This window comes from Berghia stephanieae, unplaced genomic scaffold (assembly GCF_034508935.2).
Source record: "Berghia stephanieae isolate SIO BIC M18660-M18661 unplaced genomic scaffold, UCSD_Bste_1.3 scaffold521, whole genome shotgun sequence".
NCBI lineage: Eukaryota > Metazoa > Mollusca > Gastropoda > Nudibranchia > Aeolidiidae > Berghia > Berghia stephanieae.
The window spans coordinates 2,098-20,219 of NW_027626634.1; the positions used below are offsets into that span (position 1 = coordinate 2,098).

The 18,122-nt window shown below is 35.3% G+C and overlaps 2 protein-coding genes and 1 long non-coding RNA gene across 3 annotated transcripts; 1 reads left to right on the plus strand and 2 right to left on the minus strand.

The window, feature by feature from the left end:
* The first annotated feature begins 1,614 nt into the window (after positions 1-1,614).
* On the plus strand, positions 1,615-2,744 carry LOC144961981 (uncharacterized). The gene is made up of 2 exons (XR_013643329.1): positions 1,615-1,780; positions 2,683-2,744. It is a non-coding gene; the product is annotated as an uncharacterized LOC144961981 (long non-coding RNA).
* On the minus strand, positions 2,485-11,169 carry LOC144961979 (uncharacterized). The gene is made up of 3 exons (XM_078894986.1): positions 10,706-11,169; positions 9,606-9,747; positions 2,485-8,981 (listed from the first exon to the last, which is right to left on the minus strand). Exon 3 carries the CDS (start codon positions 8,971-8,973, stop codon positions 7,867-7,869), a length of 1,107 nt encoding a protein of 368 aa, XP_078751112.1. The 5' UTR covers positions 8,974-8,981; positions 9,606-9,747; positions 10,706-11,169; the 3' UTR covers positions 2,485-7,866.
* A 552-nt stretch (positions 11,170-11,721) lies between these two features.
* On the minus strand, positions 11,722-13,944 carry LOC144961980 (uncharacterized). Its single transcript, XM_078894987.1, has 3 exons — positions 13,598-13,944; positions 12,574-12,722; positions 11,722-11,995 (listed from the first exon to the last, which is right to left on the minus strand). The coding sequence occupies exons 1-3, from the start codon at positions 13,707-13,709 to the stop codon at positions 11,843-11,845; spliced, it is 414 nt and encodes a 137-aa protein (XP_078751113.1). The 5' UTR covers positions 13,710-13,944; the 3' UTR covers positions 11,722-11,842.
* Between the last annotated feature and the right edge of the window lie 4,178 nt (positions 13,945-18,122).

Below are 18,122 nucleotides of genomic sequence, written 5' to 3' on the forward strand. Positions count from 1 at the left end.
TTCTTTTCATCACCGCGCGGTCCTAACACATTAGCCGTTAGCCTTATTACTCTACAAGCTGCAGTCTCATCACTCGATGCAAATTTGGAAAACTGCGCATCACTATCCCTCCCTAACTTTCCAATTAAACTTTCAATTTCTTTAACAGCTTTCTCTGATGCATCTGAAAGTGCTATCAAAAAATGTGCATTACAATGCAAGAACTCTATGGCTGCATCTTCTCCTATCAGATCTTTCTTGAACTCTAACATTTTTTTGTTAAACAATTTCATGTTGGATGCCCGATCGCTCATTAAACATCTTAATTTTGTTAGAATACTTTTAAAAATTACATTTTTATCAATATCAGAATTTGAAAGACTATGTACATCTGATAGTTCATCAAACAAATCCAAACTTTTCTCTAGAAGAGTTTCAGCTTTGTCATTTGGTACTTCTGAATACCCTAATGATAGCATGGACCCATCAACAAGAACAACATGATGTTCCATGAAATGTTTCTTTTCACGGGATGTCCCATCACTACCAAATGTAAAAGTATCACATTGTAATATTTTTTCTGCGATTTGTTGTTTGGCAACATGATGTGCTTCGTCCATAAAATTAAGGCAAGTTCTAGAACATGGTAAATCATTTGTATTTAAAGTAGTGTTGAAAAGATACTTGGCAACCAACATTACGACTTTGGTTGCTTGTGTCGAGGCCACATTAGCCTCACCCTGTAAAGCTATATACAATTGCCTAACTTTATCAGAGTATATATTATGATGATTTTCTTTTAAATTAGCCATATCTGGTTCAGAAAGAACACGTAGAGCATTCATAGAGGTTTCATTCTGTTCGACTAATTCTTTCTTTACTCTTTTAAGATTACTTTTCATTGTCTGTTCTATTTTCAGTTTTCGTTTCGTGCCCTCATGCTTTTCCTTTTGGTCAAAAATTTCCTGACGACTGGAGTCTAACTCTTTTTGTAAAGTTGACATTTTTGATGTTAAATCAGCATTAGCCTTTTTCAACAATACATTTCGTTTATAAAACAACTGGGATTTTTGAAGTTCTAAATTATCAACTAACTCTTTCTCTCTATTTTTCCATATAGCCTTTTCCTTCTCAAGAGATTTAATTTTGTCCTGCAACATTAAGGGGGGACCTGTAGTCATTTTTGGTTAAAAAACATTTTTTCGGCCAAATTGGGCTAGTCCACTTTTCAGGTAGTTTAATTATTCTAGAATCCTAAAATATAAAGAAAATTTCATATTTTCAATTAAAAACGTGTTTTTGATGCAGTTTTATAACGTAGGTATCCACGTTTTATTTTCTAAAGGTCTATATTGTCAAATGTTTGGGTCTTGACAAGAGCTATTCAAAGCCTATCCACCCGGTCATGGTGCATATCGATGGAAAGCTTAGCCATTTCTCTTTTTCAATCTGGCAACATCGACATCATGATTATAAACATGAATTATCACAAGGTCAAATAGTGAATACCATTTATACAACGTCACGAGCTCTCATTGGTTGATTTGAGAGGTCAGGTCACGGTGCGTCTAAATTTAGTAACAAAACATGATTCCGATCTAAATTTATCCTCAAACGTGGCAATAGTGACCCACAATGCACCACGATAGCGTCAATGGCCACTCCCTGACTGTCCCTGCCTTTGTTTACAATATTATGAATTCATTCGCTTTTGGACCTCACTCATCGCATTACAAGTTGATTTTGATGAACTTTGGTAATTCTTCACTCTATTCAAGTCACAGAATACTCAGTTTACAAGGTAAGCATAAGAAATACACCACATTTTAATATATTGCTTATTTTTATAACTAAACATGCCTTGTGAGATTGTGTGTTTGTTCGACTGTGCATCAGCTGACACACTCGTTGTTATCGCAAGTTAACTTTATTTTATGAAAAATAACAGGGCCAAACAATAATAAAATACTACTACTCCCCCCCCCCCCCCCCTCCCCAAACAAAATCAGCCCTCCATGTCAGGCGATAAAACCTAGACCTGATCAGATGTTTCAAGGTTCGATTCCCAGTCAATATGTTTCCAAATTTGTCAAGATCAAGACTGTCAATAGTGTCAAGAGGGTTCGTGAAGTTCGTGCGACTCACAAGAAGAAAAGACATTCTCAGTCTCAGGATCAGGACCCTTTTAAAAAAAATACTTTTCATTCAGTTATTGTAATTATCTTTATTTTGGCTGATACTGCATACATCGTCCACACTTTTCAATTTTTTTTTTTGGGGGGGGGGGGGGGGGGGGGGGCCGGGGGGGGGGATTTATATAGGAAAATTGGGTATGGAATGTTATGTTCGAGAGATAGTGATAGAGAGGGAGAGAAAGAGAGAGTAAATATCTATGCAATGATAGATAATGATAAGGTCTGTAGTGGTAGCAGTTTTAGTAGTGTTTGAAATGTCTAGGATAATGATAATGACAATGTTAGTGTTAGATAATTTTTTTTTTCCAAATTATTTATTTTATTATTATTATTATTATTATTATTATTATTATTATTATTATTATTATTATTATTATTATTATTATATTATGATTATTATTATTTTATTATATATTGTTGTTGTTGTTTTAAACTTTAGCAATGGCATTGGCATATGTGCCATTTTCACTGCAGTGAATTTAATTTAATTTTTTGTTTTCATCGACAGCTAACATGAAAGAATTCAGTTGACTGTACTGGTGTCCTGACAATAAATAAAGATGCTGGCTCACGGGCTATTCTGGAAAGGTGTGTTGAGGCCCTCCTGTGGCAAAGTGATCAACCAGCAAACCGTCATCTGGGCCAGCACAGCAGAGTGTCTGCATGTACTTTTTGACACTGGTTAGTAATGTTTCCAAATCTCCATAGCGCCTTTACATGAAAATGATAAAACATCATTTGAAATGAATTACTACTAAATATATTAACTTAATAACAGAAAATTGTTTGTCGCCAAGAGTTCTGTTCTGTGGATGTAAAAACAATGAAATTTCAACTGTGTTGGTGTGAATGATGACCATTTTATTTATTGGTCTTTCTTTGACAGATGCATTTTATGTCAATGACTTATAATGTATTTCCAAAAATTGCTAATCAAATATCTCTTTTTTTTTTTTACCAACCAGAGCAAGATCAACCCTCTTTGTGGAACTACGGTACTAAAAAAGCGGTGGCAAACAAGTGGTGTTGATTTTTCCTGCATTGAGGCGAAAGGAATTTATTTCCAAGGGGTTTGGGAAAGCAAATTGCTTTTTATTCTGAGCTATATCTATTTGCATCATTTAGCTGTTTTATTGTCTAAAATAGAATTGATTTTGCAGTTAAAATTGACTAGATATCTAATTTTATATGACTTGTCTCTCAAGCAGCATTGAAAAATGAGGGTAGCGCGCCATATCATATTTTACGAAATCATATTTCGAGACTTTTTAATATATCTAGAAATCTCTTTATAATCTATTGTATACAGTAAATAATTAGTTTTTGTGATTACAATAATGAATTCATAAGATATAAATCATATTTGACCTCAAAATTATTTTATCTCTGAATACGAAAAAAATTGAATTTTATAGTATTTTTTTTTTTAGGTGTATGCGTTAGCGAATCGATTATAAATTTTTAAAACTTAGATTAAATTATAAAGTTTTCTTGTTTTCTTGTCCTATAATGGTCATATTTTGAAAGTTTGATGGATCATTTCTTTTACTTGCCTGCAAAATCAGTCTCAATGTCAAATTATTAAAAAAGTTTGCGCTTTCTCAAATTTCCGATTTATGTCATTTTCTGATTTTCTAGCAATCCTATCTTATCCATTTTCCTTTAGATCATCTTCAAATTTATTCAGAATCTTTTCTATGATGTCTTTTACATCATAATGGAAGTTTTTGGGGGTAAATTAATATTTAGCAATTTTATAAATTTTTAAATTCATTTTTTTCTGTCGATACGCGCCAAATTTTCAGTCAAAATCAAATAAAAATTCTAAAAATTTTATTTTCCAGACTATTGATAAATTCTTCCATCACGATATAGCTATTTATGTGAGAAACATTGTGTTTAAATTTGAAAGAAATTTATATGCTAGTTTTTGGTGCATCTATGTTAGAAATATTAGGGTTTTACGTCTAATTTTAGCCTATAATGCCCCTTAAAAATTTTATTTAAAAAATTCTGAGTTTTTTTTGGGTGTTTAACATCAAATTATACATCACATTATTAGTTTATGAGATTTAATTGATGAGTTGTATAAATATAAAGCATATTTGATCGCTAAATTAATTTTTTTGTAAAAAACTGATATCATTCAATTTTTCCGCAAATTTTTTCTTAGGGGTATGGGTTAGCGAATCGATCATAATTTTTTCAGAATTTGATAAATGTACAAAATTTAACTGTTTTCTTGTTCCATATTGAATATACTTTGAAATTTTGATGGATGTTTTCCTTTGCTTGTCTGCAAAATTAACTTTATTATCAAATTAAAGACAAATTTTGCGTTTTCTCAAAACTCCATTTTGCGTCATTTTCTGATTTTCTAACATTCATATCTGGATTATTTTCCATCAGATTGTCTTCAAATTTGGTCAGAATCTTTCTTATGTGTTTTGTACCATGACGTAGGGGTTTTGGGGTAAACTAAAATTGAGCAGTTTTATGAATTTTTAAATCGAATTTTTACTGTAATTCCGCGCCAAATTTTCAGCCGAAATCGAAAAAAAATTCTTAAAAATTTATTTTCAGGACTATTGCTAAACCTTTACGTCATGGTATAGCTCTTGTTGTAAGAAACATTGTGTGTAAATTTGGAAGAGATCTATTCGTTGGTTTTGGCTGCATTACTGTACGAAATTTTGGGATTTTTGGTCTATTTTTTCTCACTATGTCTAAAAAAAAAAATTTTTTTTGGCTTTTTTTGGTGTTAATCATCAAATTAGACCTCCTACCACCTTAAAATAACACGGGAATAGCAATATTAGCATTACAATCAAAAATGGATTTTTGACTACAGGTCCTCCCTTAATATTATGTTATCTTTTTCTTTTAAAGTCATTTTATGCTGTCCACAAGTAAAACAGTCAAAGTAGGTATCCCAAACTAAAATTTCAACTGCAGAAAACTGCTGTTATTTTGAATTGAACAAATACAGATTGTCAAACCATGAACAACAGTCTTTAAATGATTAAAATCGGACAACAAATAAAAAAGTTACGAATTTTTTATTTATTTAATAACTTGTAATTTTCGTACACTAACAGAACATGCTACCAAACAGCAAGTTAAAGGTGCATCAAAACAAACAAAATAATAACAAAATTGAATAATTTGCAAGCAATCGCAAGCCATGGACATAGAGAATAAGAAAAATACTCAAACAAATATTCACCTAGTATAATTCAGTTACTATACAGCATCAAAATCAAGAAAAAACATGACCCGCGTGAAAATAATTTCACCGAAATCGCCAGATGTACCATCTTCGGCACTTTGCAGACTCGTCAGTAATCTAAATTAAGGCATAAAACTTATCTGAGCCTTAGAACTGGCACCAGACAGTAAGCCCAATTTTTTTCAGAGAGATAGAGGCAATAATTACTGAGATTTTACGTCTCAAAATTCGAAAAAAGGCCGAAATCGCCAAAGGAAGACATTTTGAGAAATAAACAGTGTTTCCGCTACAAAAAATTTAAATGATGAGATATGGCTATGAAACTTCACATACAAATGATTCGAGGGATGGGGAATCCAAATTTTATGTCCTTTTCACAATAAGAATGACAAAAACAGAGTTATGAGAAGAAATCAAGATTTAAGCTCTCGAAAATCAACAGAAATATATGTCAAAAAGGGGGGAAAAGTCAAAAATTCATACCACGACCTAACACAATAATGGAAGTTAATGCTGCACCTACTGGTGGCGCACAGTCGATCAAATAAAATAAATAAATAAAAACATTAGACAAAAAAGTCAGTACACAAAAGCATACAATATCCAATGCAACCCACGAACATGAAAATTAATACCTATCCATAAGTACATATTTTGAGACACCTCAACAATCAACCTAAAATTCAACGCCCTGCCCTAACACATTTTAGTTTATATAACTAAGGCAACGGTATAAGGACACGCTTTAATGCATATAAATGCACAGACACCAGGCAAACCTATCCTAGCGCTCTTGTTACTCATCATGTTGAGCATCAGCAAGATGGCTTTCTATTATTTCAACATTTTTAACACGCCTGAGTGTACTTAAACACTTTAATATGTTTTTTTACCCGGAAGTTCATATTCATACAGGGAGTCCAATATAATATCTAATAACAGATTATACATACGTGGACTCTGGAAGCTGATCATATCCACATAGCCTATAAATGATAAAGATTAATTTAAACACGGACTATAATATTGCTATTATGGTCTAATAGCCCAACATCAGTATGAGTATAAGGGTTATCATTGGCTCTCCACTATACACATTTTACATGCATCTATAAAATGTTTAAATAGAAATAGACATTATATTGGACTCCCTTATTGTATGAATACAAACTTCCAGGTAAAAAAAACATATTAAAGTGTTTAAGTACACTCAGACGTGTTAAAAATGTTGAAATAATAGAAAGCCATCTTGCTTGACGCTAAACATGATGAGTAAATAAAACATATGTAAAAATCAGAAAAGCTACATGATAGGTACATAATTATGAGAAACAACAATTGTTTAAACAAAGCATGTCACTGATCAAATGTAAAGTGATGGAAATAGATACATAATTTCATTAATCAATATAATGTAAATGTTGCTACTCGAAGCGATAAATAATGTGAAATTGAATGTAAGCTTCAATTTAACTATAAAAACAGATAGAAGAATGGATGTTTCGTGTTTCCCCTTTACCAACAAACGCATTCAACTTAACGGCACTACCACATCATCTATACTGTTTGGTTCATCCTGTTTGTTGACAAAGGAGAAACCTGAAACGTCCATTCTATCTGGTTTTGTAATTAAACTGAAGCTTGAATTTAATCTCATAGTGTTATTCAATCAACATCAGAATCTGAAACCCTTCGTTTGACAGCAGTTGACAAAAAGATGCTTCTGCTTCATCATCAGTAATCATCCTTAACAAATAAATTTCTCAAAAATAACATCAATCTTTTTGACATAAGAGGGGAATGACCCATAAGGAATTTTACTTTTCATCAACTCCCAGTATGGCCCAGTGATAGATTAAACAGTGAAATAGCAGCAACTAAAGAAATTACCCTACTATCCCTCAAATCTGCAACAATACTTTGAAGCTTTAAATTGTCACCTGAAACTTCATTTTCTAGAAAATCAGGAACATGTTTATGATGGTACAAAAGAGCAAGAGCATTTTCAAATATATTATTGAAACGATTACTTCTAAAACTGCAAAACTGAGACTTAATATTATTAGCTTCAGAATAATTTAGCCATTCTTCCCTTGCCCCATTTTTCTCATCCCCCCGAGGTCCCAATACTTCTGCAGTTAGTCTTATAGCACGTAAGGCTGCACTTTCTTTACCAATACTAGACTGAAAATGATTAAACTTTTGCTGACTGTCCCTCCCAAGTGAACCCCCACTTTAATTACATCCCTCTCAAATCCTAACACAGCACTCTCAACAGCTTTAGATAGACCAAGCAAAAAATGCGCGTTACAATACAAAAAATGTGTACATAGACCGTCTATATTCCTCATCATGCAAAACACTCTTACGCCATTCATGAATTTTTTTATTCAAAAGTTTCATATTTGCCGCTCTATCGGACATAAGTTTTGTTCTTTAATTTTAAATTAAAAATGTCTTTCTTTAAAATATTACATTCTGATGAATCGACTTTATAGATGAAAACAATTTTTTGGAAGAGACAGACTTTGATAATCTTCTAACATGGTCAACATTAACAATTGTGGAAGAAAGTGGGATGTGGGACTCTGAAAAAGATTCTGGCAATAAAACAGAAGTGATCAATGCAGGGGTACATTCAGGTTTGGCTGGATTCTGAGTAGAAACAGACGTAGAGGGTAGAGGGGTAGAACCAAAAGTGAATGACGATGATGGTAGTGGTGCTGAACATGAATCAGGTGTGGACACATTCCGAGAATTAATATTCGTGGAGAGATGAGGGGTAGAACCAGATACAGTAGAAATGCAGGACGATGGCGGTGGTGGTGGTGAGCTGAGAATCTTAGTAGAAGTAGAAGGTTGACTTGATGATGGTAGTACAGATGAAGGAAATAAAACGGTTGGCTGAGGACTCAGTGCTGGCCAGTTAACAGTAGACGACGGTGGTGGTGAGCTGAGAATCTTAGTAGAAGTAGAAGGTTGACTCGATGATGGTAGTACAGATGAAGGAAATAAAACGGTTGGCTGAGGACTCAGTGCTGGCCAGTCAACAGTAGATGACAGTGGGGGTGGTGGTGGTGGCGATGACGAGGGTGGCTTTGTGGCTGTGGCAGGAGGAGAGTTTAGCTGAATTTCCGTCAGATGACAGGGAAAGAAGGGTTTCCTGAGCCATGCCTGAAGTGCTGCTGGGTCCCTGCTGATATTTTTTATCAGCTTCCCCTTCTTTGTATCTGCAGCGAGATACATGCCTCGTAACTTCTCTCTCGTGCAAATCACAGGAGAAGGCGATATGTTTTCTAGAAATTTATGGAAGTCTCCATAAGTATGTCCATGTTTCAGGAGAAAATTGCCGAGGTCCACAGCAATTTCCTTTGACACAACAGTCTTTTTAAAATTGTTCTTCTCCAATGTCATGTCTACACCAATGGCATTGAGGGCATCACTGATGTGGTGAAGATCCACAGGTGCATTCAAAAACGTTTTATCTTTCCCTTTTGCCGCCTTCACCACCTTCAAAATTTTTCGCCAGATACTATTGACAGGATAACTTGACTTAACATGGAGAACCATTGTTCCACCTAGAAGGGAAAAAATAACCAGAAAATATTGAAGGGCTTATAACTAATGCATTAGTATATTAGAACAGAAAAAAAATAGAATCTTATACAAAAAGATAACCCTTGATAATACATCAGAATCCAACAAGTTTAAAAAAAGATAAGGATTAGGTATGAAAAAATTAATATACTTTGCTCGAGAGAGGAACACAGGGATGGTTTAGAATTTAATTGTATTCCATTTTTCAACTAGTGCTATTATACCAACAGCACATGGCCCATTGCTAATTGCTGACTGTTGCAGGCATGCTTAAATTATATCATAAAAAGAGCCATAAACACGTCTTTTACTTGTCTATGTCACTCAGTCACTTGTAACTACAAACCCAAATAAACTCAACCATACATGTTAACAATAAAATCTACTCGCGACCATCATGAACTTATATGAATCTGAAAGCTCCATAGCGGGACCTTGTGTTTTACAAAAAAAAAAAATCAAATCATAAGCTGGTTTAGCCTCACTGTACTGATAATATTAGCGCAGTAAAAAACATCAAAAACAACCAAAATATTTATCAAAAAAATATAATGGTGGCCTGTGACAACGAAAACAGATGTGTCGTATATTCATAGAAACCTTACCTCAGACACTGTCGTTTTGGCTTCAAAGCGCAGATGATAAAGCTGGACAAACAGGTGTCACTTGCACAGGTGGGAGTGCAGGTCTACGACCTTTCCCCCTTCATCAAAAATGAAGCCCTGAGACGACTCATTTGTTCGTCATCTGAAAATGGAGAATTAAAATGTTCAAACTTATTTGAGATGTGATAATAATAATAAATAGTTTCTATACACCGCCTTACCCCGTATTTCAACAAGCTCAACGCGCGAAATGATTCCTCATTACCATCAACACCATCAATCAAAACTCAACTGTCAAATTCAAACAGGCAGGATTCAAGAATTTAATATAAATCTAAAACTTATATTATAAACAAGCAACCATCACCAAGTCAATCCCATAGCATCAAAGTAAAACAAGCCTTTCTACCAAGTAGTCTATACAGTAAAAGGTTAAAAGTTAAATTTAAACTGGAGTTTGAGTCACTATAGTATAATAGTAATAGTTCCATCAATCATGGCATGGGTGAAACTGGATCTTAAAAAAACGATTGAAAAACAAACAAGTTAGATACCACTCATTGATGACACCTGATGAAGAATGGAGCAATCCTGTTAAGATTATTATTATAAGATCAAACAATGTGCACCAGATTTCGTCCCAATTGTCAATAATTTCTTAATGAATGAGCTTGACTTAATTAATCTAAATTTCAGAAAATTGAGAAACAACTAGACTTAGACGTCGATAGTGTGATACTTTCCATTTCCTAGTACTAGTAGTCAGTAGGATCACAAGCACAAGTCTAGCAGTCAGGACGGACACTGACACGACCAGTTTCTATTATTTTATTTTTCATCTAGAAGTATCAGTGATAATGATGACACGTTCATTCTTAGCGATCGGTGGGCTCCGATAATAATAATAATAATAATAATAATAATGATAATAATAATAATAATAGCCTTCATGAATGAACACGAATACAAACATTATCCATTAATTCAGAAAAGTGAGTGGAGAAAACAGTATCATGATAAGATTAAGACAAGAAAGAGAAAAGCTTCGATCTACTCAAACACCGATCGTAATAAAATAAAAAACAATAAGATTTACTTACCACATAATTCAAGTAAGTCCATGTCCATAATTGAAACACTTTTGACTATTCTAGATGGCTGTTTGGAAACGTTACAATCGGTCTCGGTCACCGGCAGTGTATCAACTCACGCGTCGGACGGTAGGAGAGAAAGAAAGAGAAAGCGGAAACAAAGGCTTTGCTTTTAAAGATGGCGCTATGTGTTGAATCAAGCCAGCATGCTGGATTTTTGATATTATAGCCTTCAAATGCTGCAGATTTTTATGGTGTAATTTTTTCGCCGTTTATTAACCGTTAAGAGAGTCAAATTTTCAGTCAAAAATAGGGCAAATTCAGTTAAATTTTAATAATATTTTTGTTGTGTTTATAAACGAAAAAATTACACCACACGAAAGGGCATTAAAAGGAGATTCTCCCACACTTGATTTCACAGCTGTTGGTCCGTTCAGCTTTTAGCGCGAGCAGATCTTGTGACGAGACCCGAATTTCGGTCGATCGGTACGCAGTTTTCACAGCGAAAATTTGCAATCGGATCTCTTTATGAGAGCGTTTTTGAATAGCTGTTAAAAAGTTCACATAGCTTGAATAGTTTAAATATTTAGCTCATCTTGTAGAGCAGATATTGAAATATAATATTATCCTTTTTTTTATTAAATAAAGTTTAATTCAAGAGAGAGAGAGACAGATATTAACACCCCACTTTTTGATCGATCCCGGCAAATTCGCCTGTCACACAGCGGTAGTTTGGGATACCTAGTCAAAGGAAACTTGAACACCTTTGTTTACTAGTTTTCATTTTTCAGGTATGGTATCATTTTCAACAATGGGCTGTGGACAGTTCCCATCCGGGCTACGTATAATAAAAAATTGATCAAAAAAATTTTGCAATTCCGATTTATTTCCTCTTTTGATTAACTGCCTGTGAATCTTCAAAGCACGTGCAACAGAGTTTCTCAATTTACTTTCACTTAATGTTGCACAAGCTGAACTAAGCCTTACCAGCCATTTTCTTAGAACAGCATCCGTTTTTTTTTCCCTAGACATTAGCTTATGTAAAAGGATTACAACTTCATTAGTCACATCATTAATTGGGGGCTTATCATATGAGGTTGGGTCCACATCTTTTATGCCGAGAGAAAGCAAAACAGGGGGTAAATTTTAAAAATCGTGAGTCTGTTGCAACAGGGATTGAAAATCATCCTTAGTCAATTCAATACTTAAGGCAAATAGTGCATTGATCCGATGACACAAGCGACTTTCTGTAACATGATTTGTGGTGATGGGGAAAAGCTTCTGCAACCACGACAGCATCTGCAATGAAACAAAAAAAAACAACAAATTAACACATCATGGTCAACTATGTGGTAGAAAAAATATTTGTCGTAAGAACTAAAAAAAGTGAAATCAAAGTGTGTGAAATATTGTGATTATTATTTTATGTTTCACTTAATTTTGATATGAATTGTAAACACATAAAATAATTGTTGTGATTTTTATTTCGCTGCCGTAAACATGACGGAAGTCCGTCGTTAACGTTTCTATTTACAAATTTTTAAAGCAGTGACTATGAAAATCGTCGTTTCTCAAAAGATCCACAAATTTTCAGAAAAGGCCCAAAATTATATGGTTTAAAAAAAAAATAATTAAAAAATAATCAAAAATTAAAGTACAATCAAAATATCACGATTTGTTTTGTTTTGCATTTAGTATAACTGTGTGTTGATTGTATGTAAGAATGGAGAGATTAGACGTAATTGGATTTTTATTATGATTTTTTGTATACCACAAAAAAGCCCAGTCCTCCGCACATGTTGAGGTTTTGTAGGTCCCAGTCCTCAGTGAGTTAATAATCATTTTGAATTTTTTCATTTGAATGGTGATAAACTTACCATCGAGTAATTCACATCCGCTTCTTCTTTCAAAAAGTACAGCTGGAGAATTATTCCATTCGTCAGGGCATTCACTTTTGGCAATTCAGGGCGTCTGCCTTTACCCACCATCAACAGATGCTTTTTTAGAGCTGTGTAAAGTTCTCCATCTGCGGAAGAAAACACAAAATTACAATCAGGACGAAAATAAATATAATGAAGATTGGTTAATTTTTTTTTTTTTTTTTTTTGTTGAAAATTAAAAAAACAAAAACTACACCAGTAAACTGAGTTCAGCAACAAGAAGTAATCCCTTGCTGGTTTCATTGTTACTACTACCAGAACACAAAACTATCAACAGTAAATTAATATGAATATATCAAAAACTGAACCAATCTCAATACTAAATTTCTGATATAATGTAAAAAGAAAAATGTTTACATCACACAAAATAAATCATTAAGGACTGGACAAAAAAGGTTCCAGTACTCGTATCTGCAACAATTTGGTTACAGTTGATTGCCGCACATATAAGGCTTATAATAAGCTCTAAATTTAATAAAATAGATAAAAGTATCAAAAAATCTTACCAACTAACAGGGATAAAAAGCGAACAAATCTATTTATTAGATCATTGTATTGTATTAAATCAGTGTTTATACTCAATCTATGAAAAAAAGATGGCATTATTATTAGAATTAGAATGCTACACGAAAGACATTGCCACCATAGAATGATCACGCTTCTAGATAGAACCAACCACTAGTAATTTAATCGATTATGGAGTAAAAAGACCTGAATATATTGCAAAAATGCATGATTACTTCTGTTTACTTATTGTTATAAGTTTGTTAAGTTTATTCAATACACCGAGATACGACCGCCATGATATCTATGGACGCGTCAACATTCCATTCACATTGGCTGTTCCGTTATTCGAATTCACTTCTCACAATTATTCTAGAAATTTTAATAGTATTTTTCCCCCCTAATACTAAAACTAAAAACATATACTAACATTTATTTATTGCTAGCACACACTTACCTCTTAAAAGATTGAATCGTGCATCTTTATTGACCTCCTGACTGACGAGGTCGTTATCGATAATCGGCGGAGGGGGGTTTTCCATAGCCAAGCTGCCATCTTCTTCGGCCATAGGTCGTCTCTTCTGTAAGCGGGTTTGGTTTTACTTTAATGGCTCCGCCGTTTATGGATGGATTTCATTATATTTACCACCATTAAATGGGATATTTATCAGGCTCTCTTGTGACACTATCCGAGTTGACAATTTTGACTTCGAGAATCGGAATTTATATCAAAACGTGCCTCTCGATCACTTTAACCTGCATTCTCTCTCAAGTGACAGCAGCTATCCCAGCATGCATCGTATCAACTAGTGTTGGGTTATTTGATCGCTTTTACTCGATCGACGATCGAGCGCCAAGCCACGAGTCAGTGCTCGATCTCAATGCCGGAAGAGCGAGTTAGTAAAACGATCACTCGATCGTAAAACGATCAGGCGGGTTGTGAGCTTGAGACGATCTTGACACGTGAGACGAGCTTGAGACGATCAGGATTCGAGCGAGCGGAGGGGTAACGAGTGTTTCGAATCATTTCAAATTCAAACGATCACAGTTTGCCATCCGATACCAATCGCCAATGTTTGCACACGGTAGTCTGTGGTTCTTCCACAGCCCTCACTCCTTGTCAGATGTTAGTGTGTCTGGGTGGCAGTGGCAGGGAAATTCGTATAGGTGTATCACGCGTGTGTGACAAGACTTCATTAAACCTACTAAAGTTTGACTATCACACACACACACACACACACACACACACACACACACACACATAAGGCTATTTCTATGACACACACGCATCCCTCTATCAATGAACACTCCTACAGTAGTGCGGCTATGTGGTCTAGTCATGACGTAACTATAGGTAGTACTCTAGTCGACCATGGGTCTCGTGCATTATAATGGTCTAGTGGTATGACACCCGCTTTGGGATCGGAAAGTCCTGGGTTCGAGCCTCGCGCTCGGTGCATAGTTGAGTCTTTGGACAAGGCTCTTTACTCACATTCTCTCACCGTACTCAGGTGTAAAATGAGTACCTGGCCGTTAACAGCGTTGTCTTTGTCTGAAAAATTGTAATATCGCCTAACAGGCGGCATGTCCCGTCCTACATATCAAATGTTGCTGTTGACCGGGGACCCCTTTACAAAGCGCTTTGATCACATTTAGTGGATATTGTAAAGCTCAATTTTTTAAAGTAAAACATTAGCTTTGAATATGGAATGTTTCAATTTTAGATGCCTGTGTATTCTTTGTTAGTTCCCATCATCATCATCATCATCATCATCATCATCATCATCATCATCATCATCATCATCATCATCATCATCATCAGGGGCAGCGGTACGGTCTTTGGTTGGCACCCGAAAGGTACCGAGTTCGATCACCCGCCGCTGAGTGGTCTTGAGCAAGTCACCTTGCCCTAACTAAATTTGCGGCGCTGCACTGCGGCTATCGCTTGGGTTATTCCGTCTTCCCTTAGAATAGACCCGAAAGACGAATCTCCCCTATGGGATGAATAAAGGGAATTATGTTTAATTTATTTATCATCACCATCATATCAGCGGGATCATCATCATCATCACCACCACCACCACCACCCTAATAATAATGGATAAAATAAATATCAACACATTTCAATGTAATAATCAATCTAAAATCAATCAGTGCTCCTAAAAGACCCTTTGATTTCTTTGTCTAATTCGTTCCATACTTTTGGAGTCCCGACAAAGAAAGATTTTCAGCTAACTATAGTTTATATATGGGAATATTAATCAGTCGTTTATATTGGAATCGGAGTTGTCTAGCAGGTGTATTAGTTCAAAGCGCATTTCCAAGGATTTACCATGCTCAATGAACTTCACAATATTTAATTTAATTTATTCCTCCGGCACGCCATATCGACCATACATCCATTTCGTACAGTAGGTACCGATCGCTGTTTGGAGTCTTTTTGTATTAACGCTCTTTACAATACCCGTCATTGCTTATAAGATAAGAATACATTCACACCTGAGTCAAGTGACTGACACACGGACTTAACGTCTGGATCACAATTTTCAACAATCACTGTCACTCATCCGGCCATTGACAAGGCTTGATTTTGTGACAAGAGACACCGTACCACTGAGCGACCAAACAAATAATCACCATCTGCGCCATCGTCATCATCATCATCATCATTATCATCATCCTCATCACAGCCGTAACAGCCAGCAAAACCACAATCATCATCTTCGGGTCCGGTCTATCCGTGTGGGGGGTGGGGGTGGAACCTGCTAAAGTATTTCATTTTTAAACAGAAACACGATAATCATCATCATCATCATCATCATCGTCATCCATTGTCGTCGGCATCGTTATCATCGTGTCCGGGCAATCCGTGTGTGTCTGGGTGTGGAACCTGCTAAATATTATTATTATCTACCTACCTAATAAAAACACACCATTCTTGTTCATTTATTTTTCAAATAATGAAATGAAAGGCACGACCTTTCCCGCACACACAAGAGGCGATGACGACCAGTGACAAATTATGGGAGGTGGGGGCGGCCGACAACTTTTGGCGGACATAAATATGAAATGTTAAGGTGACAGCGGGATGATGGTGGTGGGAGGGGGGGGGGGGGGTCTCAACCCTTCACCATCAACAACTGTTTGATGGCGTGTGTGTGTGTGTGTGTGTGTGTGTGTGTGTGTGTGTGTATGTGTGTGATGCGACGAACGATCATAATCAAGGCTGCCAGACAGCCAGATTTCTTCTTGCCCAAGTAGTCAAATAGACCCCAAATAGCCAAACACCACAAGCATTCTGACTCCCTTGAAAAACTCATTTGTTTTGATTAACAAAACAATCGACTACAGTTGGATAAACTTATCTTTTCATTTTTTTAAAATAAAATATTTTTTTGTTTAATGAATAATAATAGAAAAGCGTTTCTTAGTAACCAATTTTGAACTTGGCCATCTGGCAGCCCCCATCATAACCAGCTGCAGTCAAGCCAGCCACAGACATAAGAGAGGGAGGGGTATGTGAAGTTTCCTGTGGCAAACGAGTTGCTCGTGTTTTTTTTTTTTTTTTCAAACGAATCACTGCTCGATGACGTCACTGACTCGAAACCCGCTCGAAACCGACTCGATTTTAGAGGACTCGATCGAAAACCCGCTCGATTTGATCGTTTCAAACTCGACCCAGCACTAATTAGTATCAACGGAAAGAAAGAGGAAATCAAAACCAATCTAATGATGCCAGATTTACTTTTATACGCCAATAAACGACCGAGCAGTTGTTAAATGAATCAAGCAAGTGAAAGAGAGTGTCGGAGGGCAAAACGCGATCGCCGTTGTAACTTAACTAAACAGTGGTCATAATCACTGCTCTTTAATTAATTTTGTAGTTATAAAATATTTTTTACAAAACACAGCAATGAAAGACAAGATTTTATTCAAATCAATTCTTTTTATTTCATAAAAATTGGACAAATGGGGGCTGAGATATTTACTCTTAAAGACATGAGATTTCCATGCCAAAAGAGGCCAGACTAATTTTTCCACTAATACAAAGCGTGTGTTTTCTGCACCTAGTCCCAGACAAGCCAAAAGTTATATTAAGTCGTTTAATGAGAATACCGTGATCAATAGTATCAAACGCCGCCGAAAGGTCTAACAATGTCAGAAGAGAAACAGAACCGTTATCTAAAACATCAAGCAAATCACTCGCAACACAGCACAGAGCAGTTTCTGTGCTGTGGTAAGAACGATAAGCTGACTGAAATTTTTCCCATAGATTGTTTTCATGGAGATGTTGTGAAAGACGTCTGAGTACAACTTTTTCAAGGATTTTAGAAAGAAATGGCAGATTTGAGACGGGACGGTAGTTACTAAGATCATTTACATCGAGATTTTGCTTTTTTATGAGAGGCTTTACAATTGCATGTTTATAAATATCTGGGACTTGTCCTGAGATAAGTGACTGATTTATAATATAAGTTATGCAAGGTATCAATTCAGGAAGACATAATTTCAAAATATTAGTTGGTAAAGGATCTAAATCACAGAATTCGAGGAAATGAAAAAAATTTTTTTAGAAATCCTTCTTCAGTTTTTTCTTTAAAAAAAGAGAACCCTGGAAATTTTTTTATCTTTATTTTGCAAGAGGTCCCCAAAATTTTTCCGAATTTTTATATTTTTTTCCCCAAAAGAAATCGAAAAAAGCATCCGGGGCCCTTTTCCCCCCGGGGTATTAGTGGGGAGACAAAAGTTCCCTTTTTTTTCCCCCAAAAGTTCCTTTGAAACAGAGAAAAATTCCTTAGTGTCCCTCACTGAAAGACAGTTTCGTGTTATAATATTTTTTTTTGCTTTTTTGCAGGTGGTTTTTTTAAATTATGCTTTTTTGCTATATATACAAACCGGTCAAACCTCAAGGCCCGAAATTTTTTCCACGATGCCTCTGCATTTCCCTTTTTTCCCTTTTTCAGTTTTTTTCACTCTGGTTA

Excerpts from the sequence above, each read along its gene's own strand:
- LOC144961979 (XM_078894986.1), bottom strand. The coding sequence starts at position 8,973 with ATGGTTCTCCATGTTAAGTCAAGTTATCCTGTCAATAGTATCTGGCGA.
- LOC144961980 (XM_078894987.1), bottom strand. The coding sequence starts at position 13,709 with ATGGCCGAAGAAGATGGCAGCTTGGCTATGGAAAACCCCCCTCCGCCG. Across the intron at positions 12,723-13,597 it reads ACGATTCAATCTTTTAAGAG|ATGGAGAACTTTACACAGCT; the intron begins GTAAGTGTGTGC and ends TTTCTTCCGCAG. Across the intron at positions 11,996-12,573 it reads CGGATGTGAATTACTCGATG|ATGCTGTCGTGGTTGCAGAA; the intron begins GTAAGTTTATCA and ends GTTTCATTGCAG.